The following is a 25,216-nucleotide window of genomic DNA, read 5'->3' on the forward strand; positions in this document are numbered from 1 at the left end:
AAACCTAATTTGTATTTCCTCTTAAAGAAATATTATTGCAAAATCATATTTATAAATATGATAAGCTAGACATAATAGAAGTTTGGTTCACTTCTATGGTTTCTATTTTAGTATATCACATGTTGTGTAATCCCATTACACTTCCATCTTATATTTGGCTATAATTCAGAATCTTGGAAATTCATTTTACTGGTTTGTTTGAACAAAGCTCTGGAGAGAAACTGATGCATTAAGTTTAGTAAATTATTTTTGTAGTTTGATGTGAAGTAAATACACTTGTTTCTGAGTTTTGGTATTTTTCTGATTACACAACTTATCTTTACACAGTTTGTTAATACAAAATATTTGATTTAGTTACATTAGGATGTTATTTACTATAAATTGTCAATTTCAGGTACTAAAATCGAAATTGGAAATGAAGGAAAGACAAAATATCACAGCAAATGATACAGTACATTTAAAGAAGAGTCACAGAATAAAAAAGAAATGTTGCTAGTGTCTGCACACATTGGCACTAAGCCAGGGATGTCGCTTTATAATGCTCAAATGTTGAGATGCTGCACAACCCTAGCAGGACTGGTAGTTTGGCCATGTAATGTTTACCAATAAATAAACCTTCCAATGCATATAGAATCATGAAATGTTGCTACAAAAGGTTTTATTTTTTATAATTTCTAGTGAATTTTTAAACTTGGTATTTGTTGATCTCTTAAGAATAAAATGAAATATTTTATTTTAGCCAAGTCTGTTCTGTATTTAGATATTATTAAATCAACAATAGATTTAGAGCTGGGTTGCACACTCTCATGGTTTAGGGCATGTAAGACATGGAATCTTTGACTCCAAATATTACAATAAGATGTTGAATGCATAGTTAGAGTATGAATGTATTCCCATTATCGAAATTTATGTGATCGAGTGTCATGTGTTGAGAAATGTTGTATAAATGTATACCATTAATTAATTTTAAAATTATTTTAATATTATTCCAATTTGTATTGTTCAGTACATGCTATTAACTAGTGTCATCACATAGAGAAAATTAGAACAATAGTAGTATTAAAAACTTATTGTTTTATGAAAGTATTATATTTAAACATGTAACATAAGTTCTTTATTGGTTGGTTTGAATGCCAGTTTACCAGGGACCTAATAAAATAATCTCTAACAAAATAACATGTTTATACTTTGAATCCAGTGTATAATAAAGTGAGATCATATTTATATTTTTTTATTTAAAATTGGCAAAGTATAAAATTTATTGTCTACAATGTGTAATAAACCAAATGAATGAATATGTTACGAAATGTGTATTTTTATGTGTAATCTTACAAACATACATAAGTTATGGGACAATTCTTTAAATATTTTATTTATCCACCATTATAAATTGCCAAAACCTAGAGCTATTGCACTATTATATTGCTTTCATTTTTATTAAGTTTTCTTCTTCCATTCCAAACTATCAATGTACAGTTGGAAACATTTGACACTTATGTAAATGCATTTTATTATTTAATTAAATACTCTTTTGTATGTGCTTGTTTTTATTATGGATTTAAATTGCGAATATAGTGGGACCGGTCTAACTTGAATGAAGTTCGTTATTTTCTATTTGGGACTCATATTAATTTATAAGATATATTGTTCATACCAGCATTTTAAAATGTAAATAGATGATATATTTTGCCCATAATAAATGAAGTGTTTTAATTTGACTTCTTTACCTTAATATTTGCTATTCTCAGGACACAAAGAGTCATGATTTAGTAAAAAAAATATATACTACAGATAGTTTTATATTTTATATGGTACAAGAAACCACAATAAAAACATCTTTAATTGAGCAAGATGGATCAAAATTTGTTGATACTAACGTTTTCAATTATAAGATGGTTGTATTATTTATTTTGTTATGTGTGATTTGTTTAAAACAAAGTGGTATTTAAAAATACATCAAAAATACTGTTAGAACAATCTAGAGGAAAAAGGAAGTTATTACATCAAATACGTGAAAATACATGAAGTTAAAGAAATTTGTTACCAAAAATAAGTCACGGATTCAAGGTCTTGTAACCAAGCCTAAGTAATTAAATCTTTAAAAAAATTGTTTTATTGTCCTAATGGGTGAAGCCGAAGCGAAAAGTTTAACCGATAGAATACAATAATGGTCTACAGTGTTTTAGAACGTATCAATATCAAAGTCCGCGATACCATAATATGTTCAACAACTGTTGTTGGGCTAATAAACCTATTCTTTATAAATGAGATATGAATATTTGGAGAAGTGTAAGGTCGATTGCAGACCTTACGCCTCTTCAAATGGATTGCCGACTGCAAATTGGAAAGGGATTAGTAAAAGATTGAAGAGAGAATTAAAGGAAAGGACTGGGAAGAGTAAGGAAAAAGATAAGGGCCTCCGGCTTTCTTCCGCCTCCCCTGTATTGATAGTCATTCCATTTAAGTAGTATACACGTATAATCTTAAAATTAGATTTTATTATCAGCCATTTCAATACATGTAAAATACCAGTTAAGTTATTATAATCGAACATTCCATTCATTAAAATATATAGAAAATGTCAATTAAGAAAATAATGCGCTGTGGATGGCGCAAAATGTGTTTCCTAGTCTTTCTTTCATGTCGTAACTACTACATAGAAGTATTATATAGATTTATATTTAGTAACAGAGGTCAGAGAGTGATTTAGCTACTTTTTAATATAGTAAAACAAATTTCCAGCAGTGGCAGCTCAGTGGTGGGTGGCGGACCTTAGACTTCAAAATTGATAAGTCGGGGTTCGAGATCAGGCGAGCGTGCAGGAAATAAATTGATTTTATAATTTATTTATATATGTGGTAACATCACCACTGCTCAAAACGGTGAAGTAAAACATCATGAGGAAACCGGCATGTCCGAGATTTAAAAGTGTGCCATCTGCCAACCCGCACTTGGCTAGCGTGGTGAATTATGGATTGAACTCGTATTATTATACTACTCTTTGGTCTGAACCCATAGGAGGCCTGTGTCCCAGCAGTGGGAACATATATGGGCTGATGATAATGATGAAAGCAAATGTCCACTTACGCAAAAGCAGCCTAAAAACATGTAGTACCTGCTCTATTACTCTGTGTTATAGATTCTATTAATCTGTGCTAACTGCTAAAGAGTAAAGACCGTCGATACCACAGAGTATTTTTATATATCATATGGGTAGACATTGACGTTTAATCTTTAGAAAATTTGACATTTCGTTGATTTCACTTTGGAATATTAGATTCGACTTCGAGGTTATCGAAGAAAATCATAAAAATGTCCCTGTTTTCAACTCTGAATCGTTATGTTTTCAAAAGAACATCTACATTTGCGTTAGCTGTAGCAGGAAGCGCTTTCTTCTTCGAAAGAACATTCGACCTCATCTCTGTTTCAATTTTTGAGAGCATCAACAAGGGAGTAAGTAAATTGTTATGTAATTTTACCAATATGTATATTAGTGTTTTATATTAGTTCATACGAGAACTTAACATAACAGTAATGTTTGTAATTTTTTAAATTGTGTATTGTTATATTAACTTTGATTAATCCTTAAGTATTTTAATTTTAATGTAATATATTCAATAATAGTTTAAGTTTAGGTTGCAAATGATTCAAATCTACGGAAAACTTGAAAGAACTTTATCCAAAGATCTTGCAAGTTCATGCTTTTAAATAGTGAGATCAATTACATGTATTCATTTAAATACATACAAGACATTTGAAAATGGTAAGCTAATTTAGTATTGGTTAAAATTGGTGAATAACTGACAAAGTTTTGCTTAAGAGTTAAGCTACTAATCTTAAAAATTTGAACATATTCAAGTTACATTTGGTAGAGTACATGACTAGTCAAAAACTTATTCATAAAAAGTGTGAAATGTGTGAAAACTGTATCTTGACATTGTTTTTCTTTTTTCAGAAATTATGGAAAGACATCAAGCACAAATATGAGGAATAAATAAAGAAAACCAACAATGAAATACATTAATTTATTAGTTTCAATTGTAATTTAAATAAAATACATTAATTTTATATCTGTATTTTTATTTGTTACAAACATAAATTTTAATAAAGTTATACAATTGACTAGATTCCATCTTACAATTTCTTACAAGTTCTATATATTTTTGAAAAAACCACTTTCTCAATTAACATTAAACATAATGTTTCTTAAACTATTTTGTAATTAAGGAAAAAAAAACAGTAAAGAAAATGCATAGCCATTACAAAAATGTGTTATAAATTATAATAGTGCTTCCTTTAAAACTTGACAAGTGCATTATTATATTATTGAAATATTGAAATCAGTTGGCAGTCTGATTGTTATTGAAACAAAAAATCAATCATTATCAAACAATTAAAGAAATATGTGTAGTACTTTGTAATATTATAGTACAAGAGAGATTCATGGTGATAATAAATTAATAAACTTTATTAACAATACATTAGTGGCGTTACTTTGATGTCATAAAGTAGTATTCATTCCAATGTGGGAAAGAAAGGCGATAGGCAACCTATATAGTTTTTGTATTTTCCAAAATGGAATTAATATGCTTAAGACATCACAGTAACTTCACAGTATAAAATAGTTGTAACATTATAAGATATAAAAAACTAATAAATATAATTCAATCAAAAATAATAATATAACTGAGATAATTACTATTATTTAACATAACAAAAAGGAATGACTTCCTTAAATATGTATTGCGTTTCTTAATATCTTAAAAATAAATACATTTGTAATAATTTAAACCTACTAAAAGCGTTTCTTAAGGCTAACACGTATCATACGTGCGTGAGATATGTAAATACTGAAATTAACTGCTTTCAATACACCATATTTACACAAAGAGTTAAAGCTTAAGAATAATAATGTTGACATTACAATTTTAAGGGGTTCTTTATTGGATGCAATACTGTCATAGAAATTGTACTTTATTACAATATTGGATGCATTTTGAGTATGTAAGTAATGAAATTTGTATTCATAGACGAATTATATTAGAATATACACTAATTTAGGTTTTCACCAAACATTACAGCCACAGAGTGATAAAGGATACAATTATGAAACCTTGTATTAGTTTCTTGGTACATTAGTTAGACAGATGTTAAACTACTTGCAGTAGGGGAAAACAAGTAATTTATGATATTTTTATTCCTTGTACATAAACAACTCTATAGCTGAAACATTAAGTCTTTAATAATATTTCATAAGAAGGAATCTTTTACTGCAAGTAACTAGGCAATATATGTATATGCTCTATATATCTGTCTATCATTTCGAGGTACATAGAATGATATTTTAGATCACGCGAAAATCGACTTGAATTTACTCCTGTACCTAGTCGTTTCTCACGTAAAGTTTAACACTGACTACGAAGAAGCTACCGGAATACAAGAGAGGCTTCAATCTATTTTATAATAATTGAATTTAGCAATCATCAACTTCTTGACAACTTCTGGACACCGGTAATGGAAATATCCTACCAGAATCATTTTCGTACTACAAGTGTTCTAATTGCTGATTTACCCGGGGTTCGCGATGGTGTCAGAGGAGGAGAAAGGGAGTTACTTACTATAGCAATCATCCACTTGGCCAATTCCAGACACGCTGCCAGGAAAAAAGGAGTTATTACACCAGTACCATTCTCATACTACTTGGTGCTCCTATGGCGGCTGTACTCAGTGTCCTCAACGAGAGTATCAGCGGAGGAGGAGGAGGGGAGGGAGCGAGGTTGGAGAGGGAGGGGGGTGTCGTGGCGAGGCTCTTCCGCTAGCGCCCAGATGATGTCTACTAGTAAGGGCTGTGCCAAGTTCCTGATCGCATCTTGATGTGCCACCTAGAAGGGAAATTATTTTGTTTTATATAAATTGGTATAAAAATTTGTGTTGTGTTAATTTGTTAAAGATACTGGCAAGAAGAAGTCGAGCGGTACAGGTAGTAATCAAAGACAAGAGATTGTGGTTCACTATCCTAACATAACATAAACTTGTGACATAAAAAAAAATAGTTACAGCATAAATATTGTGTAGTAACTATTCATTCAGTGTCTGAGTTTTTATATGTTGATCAGTTGTATACTTTCCAGTATAGATATTATGGTTTATAGTAGATTTGTACTTTGTATGTAGATGGCTTAATTTTATACCTGGATTTTTTATTTAATGGCACATACTATTTTTAACGACAGATAGAACATGCCATCTTAAATGAAAATTTTAAGTGTTTATAACTTATTTTTTTCCCGCGGCTTCGCCCGCGTAGTCAAAAGAAAAGACAACAGTTTAAGTACTAAATTTCATACAAATCGGTTCAGCGGTTAAGGCGTAAGAGACGGATAGTTACTTTCGCATTCATAATATTAGGTAGGGATATAACTCACCAATTCAAAGTGGTGCACGATCATCTTTAATGCGTACTCCTTTATATCAGCGGCTCGCATTCGGTCCGCCGCCTGCAGAATTGCTAGAACATTCTCCGGCGACACGTTGCTCTGCAGATTGTGCTTGCAGAACACTTGCAGGCGGTTGTTTGTGAATCCTGTATGAATATTCCCAAAGCATAACAGTAAATCAGTTGTAGTTTATTTATGTGTGTCATTTTAAGATTTATAATCAACTAGCTTTTGCCCGCGGCTTCGCACGTGTTAAATTCGGTATAGTTTAATAGATGTTAAAACGTTCGTAGTTTGAAAGATTTAAGCATACACAGGGAAATAGGAACAGATAAAGTGACTTCGTTTTATATTATGTAGAGGTGACTATAATAACAAATGACACATTCACAGCCTTTAGTACAATTTGTATATTTTTAGAAATTTAGATTTTTCTTATTCTTGTACATGTTAACGAAAATTATCCCAGCACTTTACTAGTGATTAAATCATAAAAAAAAGAAAAAAAAAATGCAAATAAGATATTGTAAATGGAATTCAGATGTAATAGTAACTTGACTAAAATACATAATACGTAAAATACATGCAATACAATAAACAATAATATCCTAATATTATAAATGCGTAAGAGTATTTATTCGTTTGTCTTTCTATTACGTCGCAACGGAGCGGTTTTATGATATGATTGCTGTGTCTGGAGGTAGGTAGGAGGCTATAGTGCAACATAGGCTAGTGTTATGTGATCAATAATGATGCGTATTTTTAATTACTCGAAAATTATTAATTCCGTTAGGTAGATGGCGGTATATTAAAAATGTGGCACGGTACATGATAATTTTAACCAGGCGTACGGAAAGCTAGGGTAAAATAAATAAATTACCATAATATATAGGTGCTTGGAAGAGATACAGCGAGTCTTCTGTGGGCATGTTGGTGTCACCGTAGTAGATGTAGCGCAGCAGCGAGTCGAATGCCTCCTCAGAGGGGACCGTGTCGCAAATTTGAATCTGTGTGAAAGAAGCATATTCTGGTTATGAAAATCTAGCTAAAGGAGTAAAACCATGGTTGAGTTACAATGGGAAGCTTAATAGACGTCTTTAATACATTTGTAAACAATAAAAATAACATGGAAATAATTATTTTATACGAAAAAATATGGTTTTATAGAATAAAGTAAGTTGTCTCTTTTTGCTCTTGTTTGCTTGCTCGTGTGCATATACCTAGGTAAGGAAGTTATTTCGTCCTGACAATCCTACTCGGGATACTAATATAAACTCACAAAAAAAAAAAATTGTGAGTGGCATCTCAAAACAGACGCAAGATGAAAAAAAAATCTTATCACAGAAACATCAAAATAATATGTACTACTGCATTACACACACACACGCACACGTAAAACACTCACATTAACAATATTGTCGTGCGGCGAGAAGGAGCGGAACATCGCCTCGAAGTAGGCGGCGCGCGCGGCGAGTATCGAGCGGTGCGCGGGCCGCGCGCCGCCGCCCACGCGCAGCTTCACGTCCGCCAGCTCCGCGCCGCCGCCCGACACGAACACGCACATGTCCTGCTCGAGTGTCGTGCCTGGAAACAGATTTTATTAAATATTGTTTTTTTTTTTAATTGATGGCCAGTGAGCAATTAAAAAAAAGATTTGACCAGCGTTATGGCTCGAATTTTTAAATTTTGTTTATGGCAAGTTTGACCACATACATTATAATTACTACATACATAACAGTTTATGTCGTTAGTTCAATGGTATCCAGTGGTAAGCCAGGAAGGATTTTTTATTGATGGCCTTTTTCTTATCTAGCAGATATAATTATTATTTGAAACTTTTTATATATCCCTTTTACATTCCTTTTACACCTATCAAGTAACAAAATGGACAGTAAATAACCAGAACATATTTTAAAATATGTGAAACTGGATTTTTAATATCAAACAACTATTTTTTTATTCTTCACTTCATAAAATAACACAACATATTTATTGTTTTTTCGTTTATTGTTTTAGTAATTTCATGATATTTTCTATTTATTGTATGTGGTTAATGTCATATTTTGGTGCTATGTTTTTGCTGCTTAGTCATTTTATAGGATACATAAATTGTCTTTGGTTAGTGGTTTATCTATGGATTGTTTATGGTGAGTATTCGCTTACCAATAATCTCATCGTCAGCGTCATGTTGCGCGGCGGCGGGATTCTTGCTGGGCGGCTGCTGGCGGCGGCGGATCACCTCCACCATCAGCTGCTGCTCCATGCGCTCAAACTCCGCGGACATCACGATCGGCGTGAAGTTGTACTCTTTAACCACGAACCTGACGATGCATTTATATTGTTATTTATATGAACAATGTGAGTATAAATGTGCTATAATAATTGTATTTTTTTTTGTTATAACAATTTTTCTTGAACGACTTGAAAAAGAAAAGGAGTAGGTAGGAGTAATTGAGAAATTAGTCTTCAAGTTACCCCCCCTACCTTTATCCTATATTGTGTTACGCAATTTATGGACGACCCCTAAAGTGCTCACCTCAAACAGTACTCCTTGATACAATGCAAGCCCGCCTGGTGCGCGGCGTGTAGCGCGGGCAGCACGTTCCCGTAGCACAGGTTGGCGCGCAGGTAGCGCGCGCACAGGCCGCGTAGCCGCGGGATGCTCAGCCGCAGCGCGAGCCGTAGCACCTCCATCACCAGCAGGATCGTCGCTGGGGACGCGGGGTCCTCATCTGGAATGAGTATTTTTATTCAGTACATTTGAGATCATATACATTTGTGCAAATTATGTTTGTAAAAAATAGCAATACATACTTGATAGCTTGGTTTTAGGTATTAGATATAGTGTTATTGGTCAAAAATAAGTAGCGGGTAAAAACTCACAGTCGGAGTTAAATTTAATTATCAAAGAAGACGATTTTTATTGACTTTTATATAATCTGTCAAAAATCCAAGATCAGTAAAGTTTTCTTCAACTTTAAGTAATAAATAAGTTGAATAAACTAAAACTTTAAGTCGAGAAACTTAATTCATAGATAATGGCTATCTACCCTTTTCAGTGGGATCAATCCGATCTGTGTAGATGTAATTGAGCACCATGCGAAACGCTTCCGGCGTGGCCTCTGGCAATATGACCGTGAGCTGAGGACGAGATTTGTACGAAAATTCTGCTTCTGCTTCTTCCTCGCCAGCTGCTATACGTTTTGCTAGTTCTTCACGTGCTTCCCTGTTAAGCAAATAAATTAATTAAAGAATCAGATAATATTTAAAGATTTATGCTCTTTTTTAAGTCATAGCCGACAATGGAGCTGGTGGGTCGCCTATGAATTACATATTTAGAAAAATGTATACGTTTGTGTTCGTGTGCATTTATTATTTGTAAAATTACGTCAATCGATTGTAACATAATCTTTTATCTTTTTCATAAGATTTTAAATATCACATGGAGAATAATCTTGGCCCGCTAGTACTGGCTGTGCATAGCGAACAATAACCCTAGAGAGTTTACCTTCTTCTCAATTGGGGACGGGGTGGGGGGAGGGGGGGGAGAGACTAACTTGATCTTAGCCCGCAAGTACTGGCTGCGCGCGGCGAGCATCGCCTGGTGCGCGAACACGGCGGTCTGGTCGGCGCCCACCAGCAGCGTCACGTCGCAGAACTGCTGCGACTTGAGGATGCGCCCGAAGTCGTCGTGCAGCGTGCACCGCGGGAAGTTCGATAGCTGGACACAATACAATAACAATAATATAATAATATATAATAATTTAAACATAATAAACTCTAATTGAAACACATATTTATCCAATCAGGCTTCTTCTAGGGGTACTTTTGAATCGTCATGTGATAGTTTTACCATTTACCACCAGAAAATATATCTTATAAATTCTTGTTATTTCTAAATTTACAGTGAGATTAAATTACTTCTGATCTTTTAAATCAATACTTAATTAAGTTACTAAATCGCTATTTTTGATCCCGTGGATGAGTACGCTCGCGGCAACGAGGTCAAATATGGCGATTCAGTAACTTTAATTTTATATACGTATAATATTATATTTAAACATTTTCAATCAAAGTTGTGATGCCCCTAAATGGATAATGGATGCGTTGAATAGATTTGCTAAAAAAATAAGTAACATACCTGGAAGCGATAGAGGTCGCCACTTCTGACATTATTGTCGACAGTACCACCAAAGATGTACAAAGCGTCACCCATCACCGCACCCGCATGGAACAAGCGACCTGACGGAATCTGTGAGTCAGGAGCTGGGTTTACCACCGACCTATAAGGATTCATTTTGTTATGTGATTTCATTAATCACTATACGTTTAACGTTATTCCGTTTTTATTATGTGTATTTTCTTTTCTTTTTGCCAGACTCACATAGTCTGAAATATTTATATTACATATATAATATTTTCATTTCAAACCTTTTCCATTTGTTACAATTTCATAACATAGTTTAAAATCTATGATATTATATAAATCATAAAATCTATGAACATTTACAACAAATTATAAAATATGCAATGAGTTCGTAGTGCAGCTGTTCTGCAGTCCATAGACATTTAAATAGTAAACATAAAACATACTACCAACTTACATACAAATAAATATAGAAAAAAATGGATACGCTGTTATAACAGAATGAATTCGAGTCTTAAGGCGTTGGTGAAATACAAACCAAACATACAAGTGAAGCTAATAAAAGCGGGTTACACACACTATCGAGTATATCCCATCCAGCACTCACCACATCTGCGTGTCCAGGTCGTAGCAGTGCAGGTCGGAGGGCAGCGTGCTGTCGGCGGCGCCGCCGAACACGTACAGGTGGCGCGCGTGGTGCACCATCACGTGCCCGTAGCGGCGCGCCGGCGCCGGGCCCGCGCTGCGCAGCAGGTGCTCCGTGCACACACGACTCCACCTGCCGTGCTCATTTGGATTGTACTTCTGTACACCGATACACCCATATTGACCTAGCCTACGTCTTAGGAGCTTGTAATGGAGGCATCGGTTTAAATTAAAGAATCTACCCTAATTTTTTTCCCTAAAACGAAGACTACTCTATTCACAATTTCAATAGATAGATGTGATTTTTTTTTTGTTTTTCATAGGGATTTGTTGGCATTTTAGAATTAGAAATGGTACCTTCCCTCGGGGTCGTAGTGACCTGTTTTGTGGAAAAGAATTATATTGTTAAACTAAACTCAAACTGAAACATTTAATTATTCAATTAAACTTCTTATAGAAGCACTTTTGAATCGTCATAAAAGTATTAACATTTACAATAGCACCAATAGCACTACTGGTATGTGTAAACTGTTAAATAAATAATTATGCTGTGTTTTGTGGTAAGATGAACTGAGAATATTTATGAGTGAGGGCCGCCCAATAATGTTGCTGACTGAGCTGTTTTGTGGTCTTTTCACCATACAAGTTTCGTGATTTTGTGGGCACTAAAGTAAAAATGACCGCCTCCTTGGTTCAGTGGTTAACGCGTGAGCGTAGAACCGAGGGGTCCTGGGTTCGATTCCCGGTGGGGACGCACAAAAATGTCTCGGTCTGGCAGGACACAGAAGGCTGATCACCTACTTGTCCCTAAAGAAAATCGATCAGTGGAACGGATGTACATCATCTGCCCCATACCCCACTAGGGGACACGGGACTTCACTTACAGTAAAAATTACATTTGTTATGAAAAACACGTAAAGTAAAGTAGAAAAGTAACTACATTTTATTTTAAATGATACTTTGAACTTACGTATGAGTTTCAAAATCGAATTGGAAAAGCGCATTGGTGATTTTGGCGCCACTTTGTCCGCTAAAGACAAACATTTTATTGCGGGCCACTGCCACTGGAAAGTTGCAGCTTGTCGGGGGACATTCGCCCTTTTGCTCGATACGCTCCCACTGATGATTTTCACCCTGAATAGATAATAATTTTTATGTTATAATTATTGTACAACATCATCATCATCATCAACCCATATATATGTTCCCACTGCTGGGACACAGGCCTCCTATGAGGGTTCAGGCCATAATCCACCACGCTGGCCAAGTGCAGGTTGGCAGATGTCACATGTAGAACTTTTGGTTCTTGGACATGCCGGTTTCCTCACGATGTTTTCCTTCACCGTTTTAAGCAGTGGTGATGTTATCCACATGTGCCGATAAATTGAAAAATCAATTTATTTCCTGCACGCTCGCCCGGTCTCGAACCCCGATTTATCGATTTTGAAGTCCGAGGTTCTCTCCACAGAGTACAACATGTCAGTATAGAAAAGCATGAAAAAAAACTTGTGGCATTCGTTGATTGCCGCGGTAAAGCTATTGCACGCACACAAACAACCGGAGTCGGAGTGGGGGATGTTAGGTTTATTATCATTATGGAATTTCTTGATTCACTCCTCACACCGCACTCAAAGCCCGCTATAAAAGCTATGCAACAGCTTCTAAATTTGGCTTTCCTAAATGGACAATGTCTTTTTTTATATAAGATTGGTTTAAAATTATTTATTTTATTTTCTGTATCTTTTACCAATGGTTATACTATTATTAATAACCTATGTTATTATAGGACCTATGCCATATAGGACTTAAGGAGGCCTGAATTTACGTGAGTAGCTAGATGTTGATGATATTTTTCAAAATAACAGAAATACTATTTTGAAATTTTTTGGAAATTTATAATTACCACTAAATTACAAGTCCACATGTCATTCAATCTTGCATTTCCATCATATCCTGCAAATATCCATAGTTTATCATCATACACAGCTGCACCATGGGCTGATCTTGGTACTGGCTCTCTATAAAAAATGTAATCCACACAATGTTATCCAAAAACAACAGATATAGGGATTTATAAAAAAAAAATGCAAATATTAGTTTTGTAGTAGGTTCATAAAAATACAACTATGGTACTAATAATATAAAATAAATTGTATTTAAATAAAAAAAATAGGAATTGTGTAAAAAAATATGAGCTTACTGTCCTGTAAACTTCCACTGGACCCACTGTGCACTTTGAAACTTGTATTCAAATAGATCATTTTTATTTGTAAGATTCGAGTTTGCTAAAATATCTCCAGTGTAACCACCAAACACAAACATAGAAGAACGATGAACCTAAAAACATATTTTTCATAACTTACTTAAGATATGAGATAATATAATTTATTTCTCAACTTAAAACTAGATAAATCAATGCATGTTCTGGTAAGGTGAAAAAAATTGATTAAGGAGGAAGGTGTTACATGAAATGAGTTTGGACCATTTAACTAAATGGTTATAAAAATATTCTCAATGAACGAATACAAAATTTTTAGGCAAAAGTGAAGTGCATCTGAAGCGTACTAGTAATAGCATATAAAAGTATATTAACAATAATTAATTATTAAAGTACTCAACTTAATAATACAATAATTAATTTATACAACATTACATACCACTGCTGAATGGTGATATCGTGGTGCAGGTGGGGTTCCCATACATCCAGTTTTGGTCCACGATTTTTCTTTTATGTCAAATCTTATAAGATCATTCAACATAGATTTCCCATTATCACCACCAAACACATATATAGCATCTTTATAAGCCACTGCAGTATGTTTACTTCGTCTGGAAGATAAATACAAATAATTGCAAAATTTGTAGTATACTATTTTTCCATCTGTGTCTTCGCTCATGTAGTATGGGAAAAGACAGTCTTGGGGTTTTCATGATAAAAATTATTTGGTTCATTGGTTAAGGAGTGAACAAGAGACAGACAGACAAAGTTACTTTTGTATTTATAATATTAGTAGGGATCTATTGCATATTTTATTATCATTAGTATAAAAGTTGTAAAATCCAATCTTCTATTAGACAGGGAAATCTAACATTAAAGCAGTGCAGCTGTAGTAATATGTACAGTATGAAATTTATGTTTTAATAATAGAGTTTTTTTTATTATCTATCTATATCTTAATTTTATCTGTGCCATAGTGTCTGTGTGCATAATATTTTATTGCTATTGTATTGATTCCGCATTTAAAACATTAATGTAGGTATTCAAATTTACCTGGCTCCAACAAATTCATAACATTCAGACATCCTTTTCCATTTATGGACTGTTTCAAATGGGCCAAACTCCATTCTTAAACTTATATCCAATTCATTTGGATTGCGTAGTTGCTCTGTTATCATTTTGGCTATGTTTTGCATCCTTGCGGATTTACCTAAGTTGGATAAAATAAAAAAACAATATTTAACAATTTCTCATGTCTATATGATATTAAACATTCACAGTCCGATTGCGAAGAAGTTGAATGGTACGTAAGTGGGCCAATAGTCCGGATATTGGTTTAACAATTGAGAGCATCGTTATGATTACAAAAAGATCAAAAATAAACACAAAAATAGGTCGGTGAAACATAGGTAAGCTACCTCTATTAGAACTAATATTCCGGATTTTATGTTATTGATAAAAAGTAATGACTTACCCGAGCCTTTGAAAGAGGAATGTTGGGAAGACAGGGTGAAAGAATTCAATTTACTTTTATAAATTTAAAATATTTCTCGGTGTTTATGATTATTGTTTTTATTTAGCGATAAAGTTATCAACTTATGACAATTGACGGAATTAGAACAGATCAAATCAAATCTGAAATATCCTAAGTACAGATAATAGAAAGAGTAAAATATCACATATTAAGGTTCATGTTTTGTTCTAAAAAAAGATAAAGCACTCTATTCACCTATATACATTGATACCTATTGAAACTTTTGTAGGTAATATGTAGGTATGTAAGATTGAGTCGGTGATGACGAACGTAAAAATATTAATATATTATGATTATACTCACAATGTGGCTGAATTCGTATGAGATGAAGACGTATCTGTTTGCTAATCTGTAAGATTACTATTTCAACCATAATTTACATTAATTTATATAATTGCGATGAATTTTTGATGCTTAAGCCTTTAGATAGAGGTAGAAATTAAATTTTTTTTTTTTATCCATTTAAATTATTTTGTTTTATTTAATGATAGCAGCCCTATCTAACATGTCATTTCAAAATTCTTTTGTCTTTGGAATTAAATAACGAAGTTTGTTTCTTTTGTAATTTGTATTTTATTAATTTGTTGAGTAACAATAAAGTCTTATTATTCATTAGTATTTGAAAGTAAATTATTAAATAGTTTCTGTATTAAAATGTCTTCTCCGGTGGGTTTCTAAGCTAATATTATATTTTCTTTTGTATAATGTGGAGGTATTGTTTGATGTTTTTGGTTGCAGGTTGAGGAAAGTGTGAGGCGTAATAGCGAGAGTGAGGCTGGTGATCCTGACACACCAGAACATGATCCTCATTATGAGCCAATTGTCTCCCTGCCGTTAGTAGACATCCAGACAAACGAGGAAGATGAAGAGGAACTCGTAAAAATTCGCGCCAGACTCTACCGATATGATACCGGCGACCATGAATGGAAGGTTAGTTCTTGGGTCTGAGCTTATTGTTCTCGTGACACAAAGAAAAATAATTCGTCGTTAGAACTTGTTTAAAAAATTCCGTCTAGATTTATAAGCATTACATTAAGATTTTTATTTTATTGTTAGTTACGAGTTGTTAATGAGCTTTGCTATTATTAATTAATTAATGAAATCAGGCTTGTGAAAATGTGAAAAACAATATTGTAATTTAGGTTAATGATTTTTTGTTTCTAATATCTCATGTCTTCTGAGAATTTAGTAACTTAAGCATTTGAAGTTAAACCTGAGAAAGTATAACACAAGCTTTAAATTATAACACTTCATTCAACTGTTTTAACACAAATCTAACACTAATTAATAATAACAAAGACAAACAAATAAACACACTTTCGTCTTTATAATATTAGGATATGAATTACTAGCTGCGCCCCACAGTTTCACCTGCGTAAGTCTGTATCCCGTAGGAATATCTGGATAAAAAGTTGCCTATGTATTGTTCAAGTTGTCCAGCTAACTATGTACGTACCAAATTTCATTGCAATCAGTTCAGTAGTTTTTGCGTGAAAGGGTAACAAACATACACATATCCTCACAATCTTTCGCATTTATAACAACATTAGTAGGATTAGTATGATGGCATACTTTAAATTATATTCAGGATATTTAAAAAGATAGCGTTGTGTAACTACAAAAAATAATGTTAAACATTGATGGTTGTTATGATTTACAGGAAAGGGGCACTGGAGATATAAAGTTATTGCGTCATAAAATTAATCACACAGTAAGAGTAGTCATGAGAAGAGATAAGACACTAAAAGTTTGTGCAAACCATTTCATAACTCCAGATATCAGAATGAATGTACATTGTGGATCTGATAAAGCATTCAATTGGTCAGTGTTTGCTGATTATGCTGATGAGACATGTAAACAAGAGTTGCTTGCTATTAAGTTTGGTAATGCTCAGAGTAAGTATACTATTTAGAGACCATTATAATTTAAGTTAACTTTAGTAAGTACCATGATGAACATACATTTGATGATGTAACAAAGTAAAAAAAAGAAATGAAAGAAATTATGTATATTAAAAAGTACTTATTAAACAGCTTTTACATCCTTATTATTCAAGAATATAAAAATACTTTAAAGCCTATTCTCAAACCTGAATATGCACATTTTTTCATACACATATTTTTATATATATACCGATCGACCGACTTGGTCAAGCAGTCGGTCGGTCGGTCGGTGATCCAGCAGTGTTGAGTAAACATTGTGATGATGTACATAGGAATTTTATATTTATATAGACTATATATGGATGACCTAATGCATAGTCAAAAATATATGTTTGATTGATAATTGTTATTTACAGATGCTGAACTATGGAAAGCAAAGTTTGCAGAAGCTCAAGAAATTGTAAGAACTAAATGTAGCCTCTACACACAGGATCCATCATCAGATGATGAAAGCAGTATCACCAGAAGTGAGGATACTGACACCCCTGAACCAAAAAGTGTTGACAAAAGCCAAGATGAAGACTCAAGGAAGGATTCGGAAACGAATGATTCTGATGGTGTTGTGCTGAAACTAAAAGAACTTAAAGTGGATAGTGAAAAATTTGAATAATTTTAATTGGCTTAAATTTAATGTTGTATGATATAAGGATGTGGTCTGTTTGAGTCTATATTATTGTTGCAATATTTTAAAATATTAAATGATTATATTGATCTGTCTAAATATGTATTATTAGTACAGAATTTTATGTTCAGTAGACAAATTGTATCACAATGAGCAGGGTAGGAGGTGCCACAAACATATTCAGCCACTACTAAATAGAATTTCTTAATAATTTTCTCGCATTTTGAGAATTAAAATTTCTTATTTTACATATGCATGCACAATTAAAAATAATAATTTTTTATGCTGCATATTCAATGCACACATTAAATTCTCTTTTCAGTAACAATTTTCAGTATACAAATTTAAACATACACATCAGCCTGTGGTTATCCTTTAATTTCATAGAATTTTGTTTAAAGACAAAGTGAAGCTTGGTATTATATGTATCAGATGAACATTCAAATCAAATGTATATTTGCATATGTAATAATTTTGTATGAATATGAATATCTTATTTACAATTTGACTGTTTCATGATTAGCAATTATGATGCTTAAATTAGAAGTAAAATGTGTTGCAGTGTGTTTACTTTAAGGTACACCTTAGACTGTTGTATATCACTGCCAATTATAAGATTCTTTCAGACAACTATCCTTTAGTGATTTTAAATTTCCATAGATTTAATAACATTTATTTCTATTCAGAAGTCATAAGTTTTACTATTCATAGCATTTATGAAGAGTAATTATAAGGTTAGATTTACTTTTTTTATAATTCTTTTCACTAGGATAATAAATACTTAGTGTATAGATTTGCTGACTTTGTGATAATGGGATTTGATGAAATCAACAAGTAAAAATGTGAAGTATTGGATATTTAGTAGTTTTTATATGACATATCAAGATTAAATAGAATAGTTTGTAACCACTCCAGAAATCTTAATTTGCTTTGATTATCCGGTATACATTTGTTTTCTTTTTCACCGATGATGAAAGTTTTATATATAGATGTAAGTTTTAATATAGGCAATTTGTTATCTTACATTACACATGAAATAAATTCTTATGATTTCATTACACAGAAACAGGCAATAAAACCATGAAGTTTTCTTTCACACCTTTATTTTTTTGTGTACAACTAAATCAAACTTGGTGCATATCACACATCAAAAATAAAATTTTATTAAACTTAATGGAAACAGATAATTTACAAACATATTCTTCTTAAATTTTAAATATAAAGACATGAGCATGTTCCTTATAATAGAAAGGAAAAGGAGAGAAGATAGTGTAAGATATTTACCATAAATAATTTGTTTAAAAACCATTAAGATGGTATTAATTTCACATACCAGTGAGTCACTCAGATATAACTTAATTTCTTATATTAAAACAATCTGGAATGTGTAATTATTACATGTATAACTACAATTCATCTTTGTACTGAACTTCATGCAGTTGAAATGATTGTAGAATATTAAGTCTATGGCCCATTTCTCGTTTCTTTTCATCAGCTAGTTTCCCACTCATCACCTTCTTAATTCTTTGGTTTTCAGTCTTGACAAAATCGTCTCCTTTTTCTAGAATTTTCTCCATGATTGTCTTATAGATCTTTCCGGTGTTTGCATTCTGAAACATTTAAAAATAATGTACATTAAATCTATTTATATTCAAGTAGTGACTGCAGCTACAGATGAGTGGAATGAAGATGTGGTCAAATATTGCAGAGACAATTCCTATCGGTATCTGAGGAGGAAAAATAATCTGAGAAATACATAGTTCTGCACCACAAGATGAGCAAATTTCAGTAATTGCACATAACAACTTTATATTTTGTCATAATTAAGATGATTTTCATTCAGAGGAATTTAATGAAACTTACCTCTTTGCCTAGTTCCTTTAAAGAGACTTCTACTTTTTTCAAAACTTTATTTCTTTCCTCTTTGGCAGATTTCATGAATTCAATGGAAAGCATATCTAGGTCTCGTATACAACCGGGGAGGCTTAAATAAATTCCAGTATTTTGTCTTACAAAACGGCGTAACTGGTCTGTTGTAAATCCTTGACTATCATCAAAAGAGATGGGTTCATCCTTTCCTTTAAGAAACAGTTTTACAACTGGAAAGTTTTCCTTGGTTGCACCATACTTTCTAGCAAGTTCTTCATTGTCCTTCTCCCCGTAATCTTTAACACCGACTTCAGCGACTACTAGTTCACTTACGTCCTTTGCTTCTTTGGCTACTGCTACAAATGCATCATGCTTGTCGCCATAAGGAAATGCAACATCAAATTTAACTAAGGATGCAGAGAATGTGTTAATTATTTTATTAAAAGAAATATCATCTAGTTCAATGGAACCACTTGATGCAGACACTTTATATGCGGCAGGAACAGTAAATAAAATTGAGAGAAACAATAAAAATTTCTCCATATTGAGACTGTCTATCACCAACTTAACAGCTACTAACACAATCAGTCACTTTTATTCAAATATTTAATAATCGCGAGTATCCAAAAAGCCGGTGTGTTAAATGAAAAACACAATAGGCACTCTGTCGCTGTCACGATTTTATTGACTTTTCTCGAGAATTTGATCGTTTGACAGTTAGTACCAAAGCGGTACAATCTGTTTTCATTGCCTATTTGGCGAAAAAATAATTTTAATATTTAAATTACTAAAAAAACTATACCTAACATAGGTATTTCACATAAAAATCATCAAACTTAAAATTCTGCTTGCGTAAACTTTTCAATCTTATCATAAATAGTAGGTACCTTTTTATAGAATTACTATCACAATATTTTTATGCATGCAATAAAAAGGAAAAACGTAGTTTGATTAAAATAGCCGTGGTGAATTGTGATTGGTGTAAAAATATCGCTTGATTTTAAGAACAATTTTTATAGGGACTACGAGATGACACACATTTAAACCATATACTTTAGTGTACTCTGGTTATGTATGCAATAAACAACGAATCAACGGTCTCGACTCTCGGTGGCAATATAAAAGGCACACACGCGCATCATCGCCCAGAAATAAGAATGTGATTTAGAAAAAATATTATTTTACCAATATAATAAATCATTGTAAAATTATTATGCTGCTTGCTGATTTGGCAAAAAATTATATTGATTGCCCTTAAATTAGTATGCTTCTTAATCGTTAAAAGAAAAATTTAAACTTGAGGTATTTTTGTGATTGTATTATAGAATTACTATTGTATCAAATTTCATACATCACATTAGCATACATCCTGGGCCATTTAAAGATTCTTCTGTTTTAATCTGCAATGGACATCTTTTAACAAAAGAATGATATCAGGGGTTACCTTTAAATTGATTAATTAGTTCGAGAGTTTTTATCCTTATAATTGACCCTAATGATCAATGCAATAAATGTTCGATTCCCGGATGTGATAAGCGATGTTTTTCATGTCTTTCTTTTGAGTAAAAATTCCTATCTGTACGAAAAAGGGGACTGACTCTCAGAGCTAAACTGCCACATGCATGGCCGGCTCTGACGGGACACAGGGCAGCATGTACACATAAATATTACTAGCTGCGCCTCGCGGTTTCACCCGCGTAATTCCGTATCCGTAGGAATATCGGGATAAAAGTTTAGAAATTAAAAACTTTTCAACGGATTTCAAACGCGATTTATTCATTATATTATTAATTGAGTCTCCCCGTGACCACGCTCGCTGCAAAGTGTTCGAAACGTCGGGTTAATAATATAATGAATAAATCGCGTTTGAAATCCGTTGAAAAGTTTTTAATTTCTAAATGTATAATACTCGCGGGATAAAAGTTGCCTATTTACGTGAAAGAGCAACAAACACACATCCTTACAAACTTTCGCATTTGCAATAGTATATATAGAAGAATGAGATTAGTAGGATAGGAGATTAAATAATAATAACAATATAATATAATATTATAGTAGGAGAAGAATAGGATAGGATAGGATAGGGTAGTAGGAAGTAGGATAGGATTTATTACACGCCTTCTTATTAAGCTCAAAAATTATATTACGCGATGTACCTATTAGTGCATTTGATACTCATTGTGGAAAATATAATTTAATACGATATTTTATGAGGGCCGTCATCTTTAACTGATTTTCGTCAAACATACTTTAATGAATTACTCGGTGGTTCACCGCAAGGACTTTCAAATAAAAAAACCGCATGCAAATGGGTCTATCCCGTTGTGACTAATATGCCTTTTTTGCGTCAGGGGTTAATAAATTACACCCAAATCTACCAGATTAAGTACCTACGCGTAAATTCAACAGTTTATACTAATACAGAATAATAGTATCAAACTGGACCTGCTTTTTCAATAACTTGTACTTTTTTATGAATTAGTTAAAGTTTAACGTGTTCTTATATTATTATGTTCCAGTCACCATATTTGTTATTTTTATATTGCAATAACTATAAATCATAATATAAATTTCGTCGCTATGTACCTATACTATAACTTTGATGTCGTTAAATAAAAAGCCTTTTTTTGAAACTATATTTAAAAAATCTATTTCAGTGATTCAACATGCATGTTTTTCTAGTAGTGTTGCTTCAAGGACTGCATTTATCTTGTAGTGAAAATATTCAAACTAGACAGCAAGATGAATATGGTAAGATAATTTATAATTAAATATACATTATAACAATGTAGGTACATGAATATTAGATAGATTTTTTTCCTTTTTATGTATTATGTCATTATATTATGATATTTTGCGGAGGTACATACCTACCTCGTTTTAAGTAGCCTTTACTTGTTTTTTTTTATATTATTAATTATTTTATACTGACGCAGAAATAAACTCAATGACTCGAACCTAATATAACTGAAACATTACGGCAGTATCCCCATAAAAGGGCTCTGGCTTAGCTATGTAATCAAACTGTTGTGTAATTATCATACATCTTTTTTTATTTTCAGTTTTATATCAAAAACCTAACGCAAACGATATGAACAGTAAGTAGAAAACAATCAGGTTTACATATTAGTATCTACCTGCAGTAGCGTAGCATTGTAGCGCCAGTTTCATTAATTCAGAAAATTTAAACGGGCAGCGTAGTTATAGTAATAGAGTCCCGTTTCACCCTTTGGGTGCGGAGCCTTAACCAGGGAACGCCTTAAACAGGGGACGCCGAATTTTCACTCCGCCCGAAGCGGCGAAAATTCGCGTTATGCCATTGCCAACCTAAGTTTTAAAGAACGCTAGTCTTTTGCGAGTTGTTACCAATTTTATATTAGTATATAATTCATTTACAGAATAAAAAGTTATAAATTAAATACACATTACACAAATTTATTACGAATTGGGATAATAAAGTGATACATAAAAAGCGAATTTAGCATGCATTCGGTGATAGTTTTTTGGGTAAAACAAGATATTGCAGTTTATCGGATGATTGCTTACCCCCTTCAGCCTCTTCGTTGTCTTCTTTAATTGTTATTACGTTTTTATGGCAGAGCAATCAAAGGAGCAGGTGGGCAACATGGTGGTCAGTGGTAACCCTGACCCAACTGTAACACCACGAATTGGTGTACAGATACTTTTCCGGCCTTATAATAACGTATAATATATTTTAAACTTATGCTATTTTCTTTTACTTGACTATTGAAATTATTCCTTGGCGTAGCAACTCAGATCTTAATTCAGTTCTATTATTACAATGCTTTTATTTCAGGCCCCTACAAGCTAATGAGTATTCAAAAGAATGTAAATGTTAAAATTCAAGAAGCAATAGGCTCGCGATGGCCAATGGGGGTTGTATCGTATTATTTGGATAGCAACAGTTACGGTACATAATACTTTTATCTTGTAAACTTGGTCTATTATAGTAATTGTACCACTGTACCAATGCCAAGCCAATGTGGTATTCTAAATCACTGATATAGAATACCACATTGGCTACTTTTTACCCGGGTCGTGAAGGACGTTGTAATTATAATGTCAAATGTTTCCAATTTTATTTGATGTAGAAACTGATTCCATATTACGAAAATATTGTGGGAGATAAAAAACTGCTATGAAATACAGTTTCTGAATATATGTGATAGTTTTGCCTGTGTAATAGCCTCTGTGACTAATAATAATTAATTATTGTCTAATTTGATGTTGGTACTAAACGCTGATGTTGTCGATACAAACAAAATTTAAATACTTACTAGAACTACCAGTAAAAGCTTGGTTTGCTACATTATAGGTTCTTACTAGAATATCATTTGTACTGTAAAACTATGTATTTATTACTATGTTCTATGATTTTTGGTGAGAAAAAAATTTATATGGTTGAACATCATTTTCTTAACAGATAATATTATAGCTAGACGCCTACGATCGGTTATAAATGTATTGGAGAGTGCATCATGTTTAAAATTTAATTTGCTTTCCGAAAAACCAAATAATATCTCCTGGATCTATGTAACTAATCCTAACAGAGAAAGAGAATGTGTTCACGACACAAAGTATCACGACGATGGAGAAATTGTATGTATTAAAATTTTTACTTATAATCTGCTATTCTTTTTGTTTTAAATTTAGATTATTTAAAGTTTTAAAATTATTCGTTATCAGACTTTAGTTCTAGGATATGATTGTCTCAATAAAAACGAATTATTACATGCTTTACTTCATGGTATTGGGTTGAACGATGAAGTAACACATCCTCACCGAGATCGCTATATACGAGTGCTTTGGAACAACATCCGTCCAGGTAATAAGATACGCATTTTTATTTTATTTAGAACATTTTATCTTTCTTGGGTAATCATTAAAATGTAAATAAGCGCTCCTTTGCAGAACGTCGCAAACTATTTAGAATTGAACCACAAGATGCTTCTAAAGTTTTGTCAGAATATGATCCATTAAGTATAATGCAATTTCATGACCGCGCGTTCAGTAGTAACGGACAACCAACCATAGTACCTTTGGTAAGCAGTATAACATCTACCTATAGTATAGTTACAATTTAATCATGATACCTGGTAAATATTAAAAGGAAATGTAATAGTGGTAAATGGATAAAAAATTTTAACTTCTAGAAGTTGTCTTTCTATAAAAGAAAATCAAGAATAGAGAGTTGCATATTTCTTATTAATTCAGATTTTAACATATGGTTGTAGACATATGTATCAATTTACTTATCTCACTTTTAGATATCTGGATTAATGATTAATCCATCGGAAGAGTTATCGCAATTAGATAAGATGAAGCTTCGTCTGTTATTTGAACACGAGTGCAATAAAAGAAAAGTTGGCGATTTACTGGATTCTTGTAAAAATGCATTTCATACAAAACTCGAGGGTTCAATAACTGATGCTAGTAACAGTGTACAAGAAGATAATGTCAGTAATAACAACATTACCAAAGACATATCAGATGAACATAATGAAGAAAATATAGATACATTAAAAGATAGTTTGGGAGATAATAATGAGAGGGCCCTTGATGCTAATGAAAATGATAAAGTTAGTGATAATGACAATGAAGTTCAAGAACATAGTGTAGAAAAAAGCATAAACCAAGACCAAGAAGACGTGGATCAAGATAAACATCGGCAAAGCTCTAAAGATATATCTTAACAGCTAAGATTAATATTATTCATTGAGCCCTATTTATTCATGAATGAAAAGACAGTCAATAAAAATACTACTTCATCAATAATACTT

General features: G+C 32.7%; 5 protein-coding genes across 5 annotated transcripts in view; 2 read left to right on the forward strand and 3 right to left on the reverse strand.

The window, feature by feature from the left end:
• The window catches only part of LOC119835446 (leucine-zipper-like transcriptional regulator 1), a 10,833-nt gene extending 9,173 nt beyond the window's left edge, over positions 1 to 1,660 (reverse strand). The window contains exon 1 of the mRNA XM_038360268.1: positions 1,655 to 1,660. Coding sequence (XP_038216196.1) covers positions 1,655 to 1,660 — 6 coding nt within the window. The remainder of the gene's footprint in view (positions 1 to 1,654) is intronic.
• A 4,009-nt stretch (positions 1,661 to 5,669) lies between these two features.
• On the reverse strand, positions 5,670 to 15,054 carry LOC119833762 (leucine-zipper-like transcriptional regulator 1 homolog). The gene is made up of 16 exons (XM_038357937.1): positions 14,922 to 15,054; positions 14,501 to 14,657; positions 13,887 to 14,058; positions 13,430 to 13,566; positions 13,133 to 13,247; positions 12,200 to 12,363; positions 11,192 to 11,362; positions 10,579 to 10,720; positions 9,995 to 10,158; positions 9,488 to 9,663; positions 8,974 to 9,169; positions 8,601 to 8,758; positions 7,843 to 8,021; positions 7,318 to 7,444; positions 6,426 to 6,583; positions 5,670 to 5,882 (listed from the first exon to the last, which is right to left on the reverse strand). The coding sequence occupies exons 2-16, from the start codon at positions 14,641 to 14,643 to the stop codon at positions 5,697 to 5,699; spliced, it is 2,388 nt and encodes a 795-aa protein (XP_038213865.1). The 5' UTR covers positions 14,644 to 14,657; positions 14,922 to 15,054; the 3' UTR covers positions 5,670 to 5,696.
• A 450-nt stretch (positions 15,055 to 15,504) lies between these two features.
• On the forward strand, positions 15,505 to 18,624 carry LOC119832962 (ran-specific GTPase-activating protein-like). The gene is made up of 4 exons (XM_038356802.1): positions 15,505 to 15,647; positions 15,720 to 15,911; positions 16,642 to 16,876; positions 17,281 to 18,624. The coding sequence occupies exons 1-4, from the start codon at positions 15,636 to 15,638 to the stop codon at positions 17,532 to 17,534; spliced, it is 693 nt and encodes a 230-aa protein (XP_038212730.1). The 5' UTR covers positions 15,505 to 15,635; the 3' UTR covers positions 17,535 to 18,624.
• Positions 18,625 to 18,632: 8 nt separating this feature from the next.
• On the reverse strand, positions 18,633 to 20,118 carry LOC119832953 (protein windbeutel). Its single transcript, XM_038356789.1, has 2 exons — positions 19,410 to 20,118; positions 18,633 to 19,156 (listed from the first exon to the last, which is right to left on the reverse strand). Exons 1-2 carry the CDS (start codon positions 19,956 to 19,958, stop codon positions 18,953 to 18,955), a joined length of 753 nt encoding a protein of 250 aa, XP_038212717.1. The 5' UTR covers positions 19,959 to 20,118; the 3' UTR covers positions 18,633 to 18,952.
• A 3,120-nt stretch (positions 20,119 to 23,238) lies between these two features.
• Positions 23,239 to 25,191, forward strand: LOC119832534 (seminal metalloprotease 1-like). The gene is made up of 5 exons (XM_038356198.1): positions 23,239 to 23,346; positions 23,860 to 24,035; positions 24,123 to 24,261; positions 24,348 to 24,478; positions 24,704 to 25,191. The coding sequence occupies exons 1-5, from the start codon at positions 23,247 to 23,249 to the stop codon at positions 25,127 to 25,129; spliced, it is 972 nt and encodes a 323-aa protein (XP_038212126.1). The 5' UTR covers positions 23,239 to 23,246; the 3' UTR covers positions 25,130 to 25,191.
• Positions 25,192 to 25,216: the final 25 nt, after the last annotated feature.

The sequence above is a fragment of the Zerene cesonia genome, chromosome 2, assembly GCF_012273895.1.
Source record: "Zerene cesonia ecotype Mississippi chromosome 2, Zerene_cesonia_1.1, whole genome shotgun sequence".
In the NCBI taxonomy this organism is placed as follows: domain Eukaryota; kingdom Metazoa; phylum Arthropoda; class Insecta; order Lepidoptera; family Pieridae; genus Zerene; species Zerene cesonia.

What these genes read in the sequence shown, in the direction of transcription:
- LOC119832534 (XM_038356198.1), top strand. Translation starts at nt 23,247, where the DNA reads ATGAGTATTCAAAAGAATGTAAATGTTAAAATTCAAGAAGCAATAGGC. An exon ending in TTTGGATAGCAACAGTTACG is followed by an intron (nt 23,347 to 23,859) that starts GTACATAATACT and finishes TTTTCTTAACAG; the next exon opens with ATAATATTATAGCTAGACGC. An exon ending in AACCAACCATAGTACCTTTG is followed by an intron (nt 24,479 to 24,703) that starts GTAAGCAGTATA and finishes TCTCACTTTTAG; the next exon opens with ATATCTGGATTAATGATTAA.
- LOC119833762 (XM_038357937.1), bottom strand. Translation starts at nt 14,643, where the DNA reads ATGCAAAACATAGCCAAAATGATAACAGAGCAACTACGCAATCCAAAT. An exon ending in ATCAAGGAGTACTGTTTGAG is followed by an intron (nt 8,759 to 8,973) that starts GTGAGCACTTTA and finishes ATGCATCGTCAG; the next exon opens with GTTCGTGGTTAAAGAGTACA. An exon ending in CGCACGACAATATTGTTAAT is followed by an intron (nt 7,445 to 7,842) that starts GTGAGTGTTTTA and finishes TCTTTCACACAG; the next exon opens with ATTCAAATTTGCGACACGGT.
- LOC119832953 (XM_038356789.1), bottom strand. Translation starts at nt 19,958, where the DNA reads ATGGAGAAATTTTTATTGTTTCTCTCAATTTTATTTACTGTTCCTGCC. An exon ending in TAAAGGAACTAGGCAAAGAG is followed by an intron (nt 19,157 to 19,409) that starts GTAAGTTTCATT and finishes TAAATGTTTCAG; the next exon opens with AATGCAAACACCGGAAAGAT.
- LOC119832962 (XM_038356802.1), top strand. An exon ending in CCGGCGACCATGAATGGAAG is followed by an intron (nt 15,912 to 16,641) that starts GTTAGTTCTTGG and finishes TATGATTTACAG; the next exon opens with GAAAGGGGCACTGGAGATAT. An exon ending in TAAGTTTGGTAATGCTCAGA is followed by an intron (nt 16,877 to 17,280) that starts GTAAGTATACTA and finishes TGTTATTTACAG; the next exon opens with ATGCTGAACTATGGAAAGCA.